At 37.8% G+C, this 14,955-nt stretch overlaps 1 protein-coding gene across 2 annotated transcripts in view; it reads left to right on the top strand.

Annotated features, from left to right (window-relative positions):
* The window catches only part of THBS2 (thrombospondin 2), a 32,729-nt gene that overhangs the window by 1,557 nt on the left and 16,217 nt on the right, over positions 1-14,955 (top strand). For both annotated transcript variants that reach the window (XM_062641983.1, XM_062641982.1), the window contains exons 2-12: positions 45-119; positions 1,037-1,593; positions 3,137-3,221; positions 7,835-8,028; positions 8,924-9,064; positions 9,307-9,403; positions 10,427-10,597; positions 11,580-11,756; positions 13,097-13,270; positions 13,675-13,802; positions 13,903-14,055. In XM_062641983.1, the coding sequence (XP_062497967.1) occupies positions 50-119; positions 1,037-1,593; positions 3,137-3,221; positions 7,835-8,028; positions 8,924-9,064; positions 9,307-9,403; positions 10,427-10,597; positions 11,580-11,756; positions 13,097-13,270; positions 13,675-13,802; positions 13,903-14,055 (1,947 nt within the window). In that variant the 5' untranslated portion in view covers positions 45-49. The remainder of the gene's footprint in view (positions 1-44; positions 120-1,036; positions 1,594-3,136; positions 3,222-7,834; positions 8,029-8,923; positions 9,065-9,306; positions 9,404-10,426; positions 10,598-11,579; positions 11,757-13,096; positions 13,271-13,674; positions 13,803-13,902; positions 14,056-14,955) is intronic.

Genomic DNA, 14,955 nt, shown 5'->3' on the forward strand with positions numbered 1-14,955 from the left:
AATATTATTTCCCTAATACTTGCTACTTTTTGGTTTATTCATAGGAGTTATGCTGCAGAGGAGTGGGCTTTTGTGGCTTGCTATCTTGATAACCCTGTGGGTTTCCTCAAATGCTCAGGGTAAGTTCTGACACTTCTTAACCAGAGATTTAGTAACTCACAAAGCTAAAAGTCAGTGTAAAACATTTGCTTATCTGAGCTACCGTGGGCAAAGTAATCATATTGTATTTTTTAGAAGTGTCTAGAATAGTAGTTCCTAGTGGTGTTTTTGGTAGGTACATCTTACTACTGCTAAATGAGTTTCTCCAATAATAAATAAATCTAAGAAGCAATTGCTGTTATACTTTCCTCTCCAGTGGAAATGTATGCGAAAGTCACATGCAAGCAGAGTCACTGAGTCTGATGAACATTTTAAAAAGACAGAGGTAGAGAAATAGACCTCTACAGGCCAAATATAAGTAGAGTATAAGCTGGCACAGTGCCAGACCTTCTTTGATGTCTGACTTCTTGGCCTGAATTGTTAAAGCAAATTTCTTGCTTCCTGTTGTCATGTGGCCACATGGCTTCTCATAATTTGATTTTTATTAGCTGATACTCAAAATATAGAAATTTGCTCAACTTCCTTATCCATTCATATATATTAAAAATATTTAATGAATACATTGGTAGATGCATCCTGTGTAGGCATATGTATACAGCATATATATATATATATATACAAGTGTGTATTCAAGTGCTATAAAATGTATAGCCATTGTTTAGTTATATAGCCATATATTTTGTTATATAACCAAACATATTTATACCTATGGACATTGAAGGAAAGAGTTCTCATGTAAATGAAAACGTCTGGTGGAAAATATCATTAACCAGTGTGCTAGTAGGAACAGTTCTGTTTGTGGAAGTATGAAACTGTTAGGTTTACTCTTCTGATCCTTGAACCTGCCATGTAATTGCAGTTACTAAGTATAATGTGCAGAGTTGTTTCTTTTAAGACTTTTTGTAGACACATTGTCACACCCTGTTAACTCTTTCAGATGGTGAGAAGGAAGAGGAGACTACCTTTGATTTACTTCAAATCAGTAACATAAACCGAAAGACAATTGGAGCAAAATTGTTCCGGGGTCCAGACCCCTCTATCCCAGCATATCGTTTCATTCGGTTTGACCATATACCTCCATGTAAACCAGAGAAATTAAAAAAGATTGTCAAACTCATACGGCAGAATGAGGGCTTTATCCTTTCAGCAACCCTGAGACAGGACAGGCAATCTAGAGGCACTATCCTTGCTTTAGAGGGTCCTGGCATCAGTGAGAGGCAGTTTGAGATCATTTCTAATGGCCGTGCCAACACCCTGGACCTTATCTATTGGGTGGATGGCTTCCAGAACGTGATTTCCTTGGAAGATGTGGACCTTGCCGACTCACAGTGGAAGAACCTCACCATGCAAATAACAGGAGAGAACTACAACCTCTATGTTGGCTGTGACCTTATTGACAGCTTCATCTTGGAGGAGCCTTTCTATGAGCAGTTGAAAGCAGAGAACAGCAGAATGTATGTGGCAAAAGGGTCTATTCGGGAGAATCATTTCAGGGTAGGTAACCTGGAGAAGCTCGGGTCTCTGGTGAGGTAAAAGTAAGTTCAAATAGTTTGAGAAGATGCAATAGTCACAGTTTTGTTCCCCAGCACCTCTTGGATTTGATGGGGTCACAGGTGTTCCCAAACAGAATTTCTCCAGAGTGTGTTTTTATTCATTGCTGGATCTGTGTTGTGTGAATCTGGGTTTCCTGAAAGCAAAGGACTGGTAAAACACAGCCTAGATCCAGGCAAACTGCACAAAGCTAGTTTATGGGCTTTCCTATGCAACCATCCACTTTTTCTTTCCAAATGTAAGACTGTTAAACATGTTGCATTTTTGTGGTGACTTGTAAAATTCTTTGGGAATTTCCTGAAGAGGTATTTTTCCATTGAAATCTATCCAAGTCATAGAAGCCTGTCAATACTTTCAAATTTTATTTGAAAGAAGGAAGAAACACTTTTTTTTTTTTTAATGGAGCTAAAAAACGTGATATTGGTCCATCCCCTAGCAGAATATCTTTGTTTGCCATTCAGAATAACCTTTAGTTTCAATTAAAAACACCAACCAAACCACAACAACAACAACAACGGAAAAAGCAAGTAGGGGGAAGAAAATTAGAAATATTTTGATCCTACACAGGAGAGATTTATTTTTTTCCCCTTTTTGTGAAAAACATTTATTCTTTATGTTTTGTTTTAAATTGAAGCAATTCCAAACTTTCTGGTTTTCCTATAAAATTAAAATTGCTGCCTGCCTCAAATAGTGGCCCAAGGATGGCTTCTTTTCACTCACAGGTGAAATCGAGCTCATGGCTTCAGAAATTTCCAAAACCCCTTTCTTTCTCAGCCTGTTGTGCCACCTAGTTGTCAGCTAGAGCGTGACATGCTGGACTGTGGTTCCACGGGTGACCAGTTTTCACTGGGAAGCCAGAAGTTCTTGCCCACAGCCTCTCTATTCCCGTTTCCATGACTAAGTTTCTCCATCAGTTGTGCTCATAGAACTGATTCTGGAGCTCTACTGTTAAATGGATCATTGAAACAATCTGGTTGAAAAGTAATGTTTTTTCTTTGATTTTTTTTTTTTTTTTTTTTTTTTTTTTTTGAGTGAAACATACTAGTCTGGTTTTACAGTGTTATCTCAAGGTAGTGTCAGCATAGTTGAGGAGTCAGTGAAGTATGATGCATGGGAATGTGTGGCTAAGGACTGAAATGTGATGGACCAGGAACTTCAAAAGTTGGCTTTATCTCATGAGGAATAGGTCATAGAACTATAATCTAAAATGTGTTATGAGCATGGAGATTTGAGCTCACAGCTGATCAAAAACTTTTATTATAACTAATTTCAGAACATACCTGGTTTTGCTGCTTATAGTATTGAAATTGCATATAACAAAACTATATTTTTTCTATTGTGTCAGGTTTAATGTCTTCTAGATTGTTTTTTACATATTTACTTAAGGCTGAATCCAGTCAGTGGCATGGGATTGAGGCAGATCTGTTATTATTTACTCCCAAATTGGCCTAACTGATTTTTAATTATATTTTTATTATTATTACAGGGTCTTTTGCAAAATATTCAGTTAATCTTTGATACTTCAATAGAGGATGTCCTGCGTAAAAAAGGATGCCAGAGAAGCCAGACAAGTAAGGCTTTTTATCTCATTAATACCATTCAGTTAACTCTGAAAATCAGAAATGTCAATGGTGATGTATTACCCTAAAGCGATGCAACATGTAACTTTGAAATTAAAGAGAGAATGAGCTGCTTTTTAGTGCTAATAAGAACATATTCTTTAGCTATGTTTGGATAGATTTCTACTGTCTAGTCTACTATTTTTAGTTCTTATGGCTTAGGTTTATAACTCAGCCCCTGTTTTTAAAAGGGGAGAAAAGCTGTCAAGCAAGGAATTAATAGAAATAAAAGGAAAAAAAGAATATGTATGAAAATATTTGCATTATTCCATGAGATATCTATGATTCTTTGAACACAACAGTGATAATGTTGCTTCTGAATTTTGCTCCTGAGTGTCAATGGGCCCATGAACAAGTCTCACAAGTCTTAACAATGCGGAATTCCTATGCAATAAATTTGTTGATCATGAGAGGCTTTGGGTTTGAAACCCAAAACATTTTCAATCAAAACAACCTAAAGAAAATAAGGGAAAACAAAAAACCCGAAACCTAAGAAGTATGGAAGGCTTGTATGTGACAGCCTGATGTGTTCTTGTTAGTCAAGTTTGTGCTGACCTCACTAGGAAGGGAGCCTTCAGTGTATGGGAGTGTATTTGATTCATTATAAAAATTATAGAAATTTGTCAAGTATTCACTAAGGTTTTGTACTTAAACTCATGGGAGGTGCTGGCTGTGTTACTTTCCAGAGTTTGTAACTAGCAAGAGCTCAGTCAAGAATCAGACAACAGAGTCCGTTGGAGGAATTTGGTGGGTGCACAAGGCAGTCAGGACTTCAGGGTTTTGTTTGAAATTCAAATCATTTAAGCAGACTGTAACCTTTTTTCCTTGTTTATGCAAAACCTAGAAATTAAGCAGTAGCAGGTCTTGACTTCTTCAAAGGGGGCCAAAGTACTGAGACCTTATAATGAAGTCTCTATGTGATATATAAATGTGTGTATATGTCTACATAGAGGTATGTATATTTGTGTATGCACAAGAAGTTTAACTGAGCTTGCTAGTCTGTTTCTAAATCTTGATAAAAAATATTGGATGGTTATTTCCAGAGGTATGCCAATGTGTTAGAAATGAGTCACATTTGCTAGAATGGAAGTTGGCCTTACATGGCACAGGCAGGAAGACATGCTCTCCTTTGTTGGTTGTCATCTCTCCCATCCAAGCTGGTTTTTGTACTCGGAAGCTACTGAGAAATTACTCAGAACTACTGATTACTAGTTTTCAGTTTTGTTAGTGGAATAAAATGCTTGAAGAGCATAAGTGCTGTGGGAAGAGGGAACATGTATTTTGGGTCTAGTTGTAATCTAAATAACAGAAGGATGGTTTCAGAAAGGATGCAGTTCATCTATCATGCTTCATTTACCAGCATAAACAGCTCCCAGAAGCCGAGGTAGAACCTTGAGGGTACATTCAGTAATCGGAGGCAGAACAGGGTAGGATCACTAGGTGTAGATGGATTGAACCAGCAAAACCAATTAAAGACAGTGTCTATAAATCTTTTCAGTTATTATTGGTTGATTATCACAAAGTGGAGTAGTGTGACCAAATGTTTTGAAATTTCCCCAAGTAGAAATGGGATGTTACTGTAAGTCTACTATGAAGAGGAAGCTGATGGAAGCCTAAAGGGATAATTGAGTTCTGCATGCTGATACATACCTTAGGAGGAATTCTTATACCCTTCACTGGTTGTAGACAACAGATAATATTTTCTTAAGGTATTTTTTTTTAATCGCATCTGTCAACTACCAAATTTTCAGGTCTGATAAATTATAAAGACTTGGGATTTTGTTTCATCCTTCCTGGGAATTATTTAGCGCACAGCTCAATTCACAGTAGTTGAACTGTAGTGGTTGCCACACCAAGAGGATGCTACAAGGTGAAAATTACTTGAGCAACAACAGAAGAAAGCTAATAGCACACTGTGGCTTGAGGCCATCAAAATTACTTGATAGGCTTGTTATGTGCATGGCTGATTTTCTGGTGTTGCTTATACAACTTAATTACCACAGCTGAAAATCCATGGCCACAAGGTACATATTTGCCCGTTTTGATGTTCCAGTTGTTGAGCTGAGGTACAGGCACTAAGATGCCATTTATATATGTAAGTGTCCCAAAACAATGTGGTGGATGTTAATAGAGAAGTGCCCTTAGCTTTGAGGAGACAAAAAGCCTGCTGCTTTTTCAGAGACTGAACTGTGTTTTTGTATTATATCTTTAATTCTAGTGTGAGAATGTGAGGAATGGTGAAATGGTATCTTGGGGTTGCTGTTGAGTAAAGGGTGGGAAAGTATCTCTGTAGTGTGGTGGCTGCAAGTCATAGAATCATAGAATGGTTTGGGTTGGAAGGGACCTTAAAGATCATCCAGTTCCAGACCCCTGCCATGGGCAGGGACACCTCCCAACTGGAGCAACCGCTCAAAGCCCCATCCAACCTGGCCTTGAGCACTTCTAGGAACGGGGCAGCCACAGCTTCTCTGGGCAACCTGTGCCAGTGTCTCACCACCTTCACAGTAAAGAATTTTTGCCTAATATCTAATCTCAATCTCCCCTCTTTCAGTTTAAAGCTATTCCCCCTTGTCTTATTACTACTTGCCCTTGTAAAAAGCATGTCCTAAATACTTTTGGCACGACTTATACACAGTTCTGGGCAGGACAGATGGCAAAAACATGCCTAAATAGGCACATCAATAAAAATCCTTCTTCTTCTAGATCAACAGAATGACATTTGCATATGTGAGAAGATGCACATTTGCTCTTCTGGTTTCTCATTTTAAAGATGATCATGTGGTTCTTAAGAAATTAGCAGGAAGCCAGCAGCAGAGAACTGATATCCCAGTGATCCCCAGGCATCTTCTTTCAGTCACTGCCAAGCACCAGTAGGAAGTGTGGATTTAGTTCTTCTAACATAGTTTTGGTTTATGTTTCCTGCTGAGATTGCAGCTTTATTAATGTCCTCAGAATGTTCTGGTCAAGGCACATTCCATGTTGGCTTGAAAAATATGAAATTAATGACCTGAGAAGTGCTATGGGGGAATCTGAGAAATCTAGTGTTTCAGTGTGGTAGGAAAATTACATTCTTTCCAGGGAATCAAAAAACAGCTGAAATAAACAGTTATGACACAGAGTTCTGATGTGCTATGTGGTGTATTGGTTTTCTCGCATCCTGTAAGTGAAGCTGGCCAATTACTTCAACTCTGGAATACTGTGAACAATTTTTTGTAGACCTTGGCTAGTGGCAGATACTTCATAGCTAATTTAAAAGCACATCAAGCCAATCATTTTAAATATGGTTGGAAAGTAATTATTTAATGTCATTTTATGAGTTGGTTCTTTGTTTTTTCATTCTTAGCTTTCCAAATGAATGAAGAATACTTTTATTTTCATTCCTTGCACATTTAAATATAACACTTTACACTGTGTAGTCAAGCATAAGATCAAGCCCTCAAAATTTTGAAGCACTGCCACCTTCTGCGACTTGAAAACACTAGGTGATACTGGGGTGTTTTGATGATGTGTCTTGTTGCACATGTTCCTGTTCTGATGCCTTCTTTTAAAATTACAACATCCTTTCTTCTCCTTTCTGTTATTTGGTAATGTTATTTACAACAGTACTAAACATGGTAAACAAGTCTTTATCAAGGGACAGGGCAGTATGGATTTGAGTATGGCTGATATAAAATGAGGGAACATTGGGCTCCTTAGAGAAAGCTTCCATGGAATCCATAAGGCATTTGCATAGTGGAGATTTAAATGCTTAACAGAACACAGACTGTTTTATTTAGTTACCTATGTTCCTTTTTTATTAATTGCTGTGGATGCCTTCTGTTACAGTCTTTTACAAGAATTTGCTAGACAAGGAGGTCTTTGATACTACCTGTCCAGTTCTTCAGTTCTCGCTCTCTAATGCATGCAAATTTTTGTTTTAATTACAGGCTGCCTGATGGAGGAGTATTTAGAATGACAAATCAAATACTGAGCCTGATCTTAGCTTGATCTTCATTTCACTTCAGAATTAAACTATTCTTATAAAAGCTACTCTGAGTTTTATACCAGGCAGAGCAATACAGACTGGAGACTGGTTGAAATTTCATAATTTTTCAAATTTGACCCAAATAACTATGGAATTTATGGGAAGAACAAGGACAATGACTGTTTTCAAGGAAGCTTTTTCCTTCCTTTTTGTCTGCATCAGGGAATAATATGATATGTCATGAAAAACCTGAAATCTTTCATGGCTCTAAGTGGATAAAAGGGGTTGCTTTTTGATACTGTGTCCTTTTGTTATGCCTTCTTCATAAATTAGTGTGCTGCAGTGCCAACTATGTTTTAAAGTGAGGGCCATATGAGACACAGCTTGGCTCTTAGTTTTGAAAAGGGAAAGCTTCTAATTGGAACCAGCTGACATCTAACCCCTCTCTTTTATTCATGGGTATAATCTGGCATGAAGCTGTGCCAAAATAGATGTGTTTAAACCCTACCCATGGGTGCCAATATGTGATTTCAGCAGGAATTTGTAATCTGTGGAAGAACTTTGTGTATGCTGCTCTTCTCTTTCCCTTTCTTGCTACCAGCTGAAGTGAACACCATCAATGAGAGCACGGAAATCCTTCACTTGAGTCCTGCTGTTACAACTGAATATGTGGGCGAGAAACCAGGGAAGGCAGAGTTCTGTGACCGCTCCTGTGAAGAGCTGGGCACGATGTTCACAGAGCTCACCGGCCTGCGCATTGTGGTGAACAACTTAGCTGATAACCTCCAAAAAGTTGTAAGTACAGTAAAGTGTAGAACTTAAGGAAGTCTTCTGTGCAGTGCTCTTTCTCTCTTTGCTTTACACCAGAGGCAGTTAATAGATTTCTGTATTACACATATATAGCTGTTATACACATATGCGTATGCATGTATATTATAATTACATTATATATTAATATATTACATTATAATAATATAATATACACATGTGTATATGTATATACACATATATACACATATACCTGTTGGTATAGCTACATAATGTAGAGATGACCTGCATTTTCAAAGTGACTAGTTAGGTAGTTCTTGAGTATAATCCTTAAACAATGTCTTGGGTTTTGCTGACTGGATTTAAAAGAGCACACATGCATTCATACGCAGGAGAGATCTGTGGTTGCTGCAGGTTTGGAAATCAAAATTTAACAAACCTAACCTTGCCTGTGTACTGCTAAAGCAGTGTTACCATGATTATGATATTTATGAAAACATCAGCAAGTGGCTAACCAGGGTACCTAAACATGAAGTATGATGGTGACATTTTGCTGTAGTCTGCCCCTCTCATTCTGAATCAGTTAATTCTTTCTGAAGGAAGTTTATTGCTATGCCATATATCTCAGGACTAAAATCTTGCCATCTAAAGATGAGCTGTACTAGAGGAAAGCAAAGTTGGGAAGAACAGATTTCTTAGTATTGTGTGACTGTTTTCGTACTGTTATTTGAAGAATTGCTATGCTGTATTCCACTCCCTGAGGTCATCTTTATGTACACGAATATGTAAAAATATACTTTTTTTTCTTTTTTTAAGAAGGAAGAATTAAATCAACTAGTGTCTCAGTTGTTTTTTTTTTTTGTTATTTAAAATGGTTTGCTTGCAAAGTACACAACTTATTTTCATTTACTTTGTCCTCTAGTCTGAAGAGAACCAAATTATGTGGGAATTGATTGGGCCTAACAAAACACTGAAGAACCAGTCTGTTTGCTGGCAGGATGGTCGTGTCTTTGCAGACAATGAAAGCTGGATTGTAGATAGTTGCACCAAGTGCACCTGCCAGGTAAGGTTTTGGAAGCATTATTCTTTTGCAGAAATGGGTAGTGGGTTTAACTGAGCCCAACTGTCCAGGTCAGGTCACATTTACTGAAGAACTTGACCTAGACTTGCTATTTTTAAAAAGTAGTCCCCATGTCCATGACAGACAGAATAGCTTGAATTTCCATACATGAAATTTCTCCAGATGCTTACCTTTATCTGCCTCTGGATGTGAGCATGTCAGTAAATTACTTTCTTTGCCTGTAGGATTCTAAAGTTGTATGTCATCAAATCACCTGCCCAGCAGTCTCCTGTGCTGATCCATCTTTTGTTGAAGGTGAATGCTGTCCAGTCTGCTCTCATTGTGAGTATTTAGCCAAAGAGAAGGATACTCTCTGGCAATATTTGGAATCATTACTAATGTGTTGGAAAGGTCAAAACAAGTAAGAGGTAAAGGCAGGTGAGATCAAATATAAAACTTATATGTACATAAAGATCATATGAAGTAACTTGACTGCTTGAAGCTACCTTCTGCAGGAGTTGGTCTCTCTTCTGTGATTATGTTGGTTGCTTAGAAGTAAGCTGATAACTTGCCTAACTAAGTTGGAAATTAAAGGTTAGACATGTGCTCCTCCAGTTGTGTGTCTCAAGTCTGGACATTCTGATTTTTGTTGGTTTGCAATAGCACTGTGCACTGTTGTTTTATTAAGAGTGCAAGTTATTTTTTCCTCTTTGTTACTGTAATTCTTTTACTCAGTTTTATTCCTTCTCTGTCATATTGCTTTACTTATAAACCTTGACAATCTGTTCCACATTTAAGATGGAGTTGCAGGCTGTGAACTAGGCTTTAGAGAGACAGCAGTTTTAATAGTTTCACTGGTTAAGTGACTTCAGTGTACTAGACAGGGCAGTTACAGAAGATGATGGTTGCTTAGATGCTCTAAATAAAAACATATTGTAATATACTCAGGTTTTTTGCCTGTTCAGAGCATAGAGTATACTCTTACAATGTGCTCTTGGTCATGCATGCTGTTATGTTGTGTTAAGAGGTGGGGCCACATTTCATTATACTGACCTGTATTATGAAGTCAGAGGCAGTTGGGAAGTCAAATTTTTGGCTCAGTCTTTTGTAGAGATAAAATGTTCTTCCTCCAAAGGTCAGCGCCTCATACAAGCACTGCAAGCAAGTTCATGAAGATGCAGTATTCTTACCTGGGCTAACCTCTCATTACATTAAATTTCCTAAGTTCAGCAGCAGTTTGGGAAAGCAAAATTAGAAAAAGAGAGATCTAAGGGCGAAGTTCATGTTCTACAGAAAGAGAAATGAAAATCTTCTGAGTAGGATAGTAGTGATGCTAAGCAGGTCTTCTTACCTTTTGTTCTGCAGCTGATGACAGTGAGGAAGGCTGGTCACCATGGTCAGACTGGACGAAGTGCTCAGTTACGTGTGGCTCTGGGACTCAGATGCGAGGAAGGTCATGTGATGTGACCAGGAGTGCTTGTACAGGCCCACACATCCAGACAAGGATGTGCAGCTTTAAGAAATGTGACCATCGCAGTAAGTAATAAAATTTCTCCTTTCCATTTCTTTTTTTTTAAGTTTCTTAGGGCATCTCTAAGTGAAAACAAACTTAGAAGCTTAGTCTGGGTTTCCTATGAGTCCTCACTAGTCAGGGCAGTATGTATTCGAGCACTCATGTATGCATGTTTAAAGTAGCTAATGTTATATTCTTTGTCATCTCACCCCTGTCAAATATTTCTTCTTTTCCTGACAGTGCAATATGTACGTGCATCTGGGCTTAGATCTGTTAAGCATAAAACAGTGGGTCATTTTTTTTTTAACATTATGAAACAGCCTTGAGCAGCCTGGTCTAGTGGAAGGTGTCCCTTCCCATGGAAGGGGGATTGGAGCTGGATGATCTTTAAGGTTCCTTCTAACCCAAACCATTATATGATTCTCTGTACAGGAGTCTCGTTTGAAGTGAGTTTGAAGACAATGCTGAGTTCATAGTCATGACGCATGGGGCCGTGTTTTAATCTGTTCATTCACAATTACCGGCCCATCCCATTAGCTTAGTAGTGTTTAGAAGTATGGTAATGATAGACTTTTGCAAAATGTTAAACTGCTTTTACATTTAAGGCACTTAAAAAAATCATACTCCAGGTAGTTAATACTGTTGCAGTTGGCTGCTATATATAGGCCACTTTAGTACATAAGGCTATTGCTGAAGCTGCTAGATCTCCAAAAGTACATTTTAAACAAGTTATTTCATAGGAACAAGTTTATTTTTAATATTAAATATTAAAATGTTTAAATATATAACATTCATATCAGTCATATATTGGTCGCTGAGATTCTTAAGAAAGCTGTACTTGAATGCCTGACCTTATGTGGTGCTTTGTACAAGTGACAGTGGTAGGAAAGACACGGGGCATTCATCAGATGTAGTGAGAGGCTTAATAAGAAGGTTAACTTCACAAGTGAGCTTGCATTACTGCTGCAGGTGGGCTGTTTCTTGAGTTTTGGTCTTTCCTCACAGTACGTCAAGATGGTGGCTGGAGTCACTGGTCTCCCTGGTCTTCCTGTTCAGTTACCTGCGGAGTAGGAAATATCACCCGCATCCGCCTCTGCAATTCCCCTATTCCCCAGATGGGTGGGAAAAACTGTGTGGGAAATGGGCGTGAAACAGAGAAGTGCGAGAAGGTTCCATGTCCAGGTATGTCTGTGGCCTTGAATCCAAGGCAATGCAATAATAGTCCAGCTGATTTTTCTCTCTTTATTTAGGTCTAAGTTACAGTGAATTTCTGTGATGGAAAATATAATTTATAACTTGGTTTGAAATAATATAATTTATAACTTGATTTGAAATAACACACAAGGGTGCTCTTAAAATCAAGACAGCAATGAAGTCAGAGGTTTTGTAAACCTCCCAAGTTGTGATTTGGCTTTAAACATTAAGAGTTTGAGAAATTTTCATTTTATAACTTAGTGATTTATCTCTGTATATCAAAAGTACAAACACTATCTAAAAAGGAATTGTACATGTTAGGAATAGACATCCAGTCCCTTAGCGGTCAGGTTTCTTTGAAAGTGTGTATACATATTTTACACATATTCAACTCAAGTGTTATAATTTTCTTCATCTCCACTCCTTAATCTTTTCAGAGACCATTCACTCTTTTCACTTTCATTTTTCTTTCATATATTTTTCCCATCACTCTTTTCCCTTTATATGTATTTATTTGTTCCTTCCTCTGTTCAGTCTTTCCATTCTACTTACAGAATATGAGCTTGAAACTGATGTCAAGCTTCCAATCTGATAGTACTTAAATAGTTATATTCACTTTTTTTTTTTTTGTTCTAGCTGTGCATGTGAATTTAGTGAAAAGGTTATTTAAGGACACAAACCATGGCCCTTATGTTTTTTTTGCAATACCAAGAACACACACAGAGTTTGGTTCAAAGATGTTTGTATTTCAAGAAAATTCAGAATTGATGAACAAATGATCAGTAGAGTTCTACCAATACAAAACACGAACGACAATCAACAGGTTATTTATACTGAGTCAAGGAATACTGCTGAAGATACACTGAATGGATGACAAAACAAAAATGATAGCTGCAACCTTACTGAGAATACTGTGAGAATACTGTTCCTATTAAAAAAGCCACAAAGCTTGGGTCTGGCTCAGCAGAAGTTTGTATCCTGTGATCACTCTCTGCTTTCTGTACAAAAAAAATTGAAGCTTAGTAGGGGGCTTTGAAGACACTGTATTTGTTCTCATCAGCTTAAATAGAAATGCACCATGCCATTGGGCACAGCATGTTATTTTGAATTGCTGGCCAAAAAATGCCTATAAAGCAGTTGGGTATTTTTTTGTTTGTTTGTTTCTGAAACATTGCTATCTCAGTGTAAGACTGTGCCAGCATCTTTCTTTCTATGCGCATAGTGAGAAACTGTCTTCTGTCAAGAATCTGAAGAAAGGGTTATCATGGCATCAAATGTTGTCCCCACTATACTGCCTGTGATGCTCTTCTCTTTTCTGCATGTCCTAGTGAATGGCCGGTGGGGTCCTTGGTCTCCATGGTCTGCCTGCACTGTTACCTGTGGAGGAGGAATTCGTGAGAGGTCTCGCCTCTGCAACAGTCCAGAGCCACTGTATGGAGGAAAGCCGTGTGGGGGAGATACCAAGCAACATGATATGTGCAATAAGAAGGATTGCCCAATTGGTTGGTGTTTAGTCATTCTTTATGCAGTCTGACTAATTGTTGCCATTTCTTTAATGGATAATTATGAATCGAAACTATAGAAAACTAATTATACCTTTGTTTCAGGAAAAGATATTTGACTATTTAGGGTGATTTTTAGATCAGGGAGATTTTTATAAATATTCTTAATACTGATTTCTGAACAAGGGTGCATTTCTTAAACAGGACTTCTCTGTGTTGTAAAGTATTCAACTGGATGTAGCAATCTAATGTTATAGAATTAAATCAATACTATATTAAATGAATTTAATAACCATCATTCTAAGGGTCCTAAGCTAATGAATAGAGAATACCTGTTTCTTAATGAAATTTTATATGCCTTTTATGCTCCTAACTTAATATACACTTTTATGTGTCTTTGCCAGATGGGTGTTTGTCAAATCCTTGCTTTCCTGGAGCAGAGTGCAACAGTTACCCAGATGGGTCTTGGTCATGTGGGCCATGCCCAGCAGGTTACCTTGGCAATGGTACTGCCTGTGAGGATCTTGATGAGGTACTGGCTTTGTTCCCATCAACATCAGGAAATCACTAAAATTTTCATTATTTGGGAATTACATAGCCATCTCATTGATTTCTTCTTTCTTTTCCTGCAGTGTATAGCTGTGTCAGACATTTGCTTCAAGGTGAATCAAGTCCATCGCTGTGTGAACACAAATCCAGGTTTCCACTGCTTGCCATGTCCTCCGCGCTATAAAGGAAGTCAGCCCTATGGGGTAGGGCTGGAAGTTGCCAAGACAGAGAAGCAAGTAAGTGATGTTGAAGAGAACTTGAGGGTTTTGAAACTAATTCCCACCTGAAAATATCTATGAATGGAAGCATGTGATAAACTTAGGTACCAAAGATAAACTGAAATAGATAAATGCTGTTTCAGAGTATTCTGGATTTGAGTAACAAAACACTGAATTTCGAGTTGATTTTTTTAAGGGTTTTATTTCCATTGGCATCTACACAGTTGTTCCAAATGAGTGCTAAATGCCAGGAACAAGCATTCCCCTGCTATGATCTCCTTTCTCTAAAGTGTACATGCCTACTCTGGGGATTGGAAACTGAAGAATCAGTATCGTTCTCTCCATAGGTATAATGCTGAGAATGTGGATGTCATTAGACATATGTCTGAAGTTCTTACTCCATAAAACAACACCTCTTAATGGTGAAAAACAGAAGTGGAAGTAATATTGAAGACTATGGTTTGATAGACAAGACAAAAAACGTTAAAATAGATGTCATGGGATGCCTTTGTTGCTGTTGAAACTATTTGTGGGTAGTTCAGTGTGTGAAGTCTAAATGTAGAACATCTGTGTGAGATTCTCAGACACTGTTAATGAAAATACATTTGTTGTACATGAGAATTCGTTAAGGTCTCTGATTTAAGAAAATAAGATAGTCCTTGCATACTGACAGGCAAAAGACTGAAGGGAAGGAGATGAGCATATTTTACTTTCTGTTGCAGTTAATTTCTAGGGATTAATGACATCTGGATGAAAGCAGAGTCCTGAAAATGTTAATCTCACACTTTAATTGCTTTTTCAATAATGTCCAATTTTTCCTGTGGTTTGTTTTAATTATTTTCATTGTACACATTGTTTGGAGTTGTGAGCTGACAGAGCAGTGTAACTTACTGACCACAGTTAAAGCGAGGTTCCTGT

The sequence above is a fragment of the Pezoporus occidentalis genome, unplaced genomic scaffold, assembly GCF_034315485.1.
Source record: "Pezoporus occidentalis ecotype Australia unplaced genomic scaffold, CSIRO_AGI_Poc_V1 ctg7, whole genome shotgun sequence".
NCBI lineage: Eukaryota > Metazoa > Chordata > Aves > Psittaciformes > Psittacidae > Pezoporus > Pezoporus occidentalis.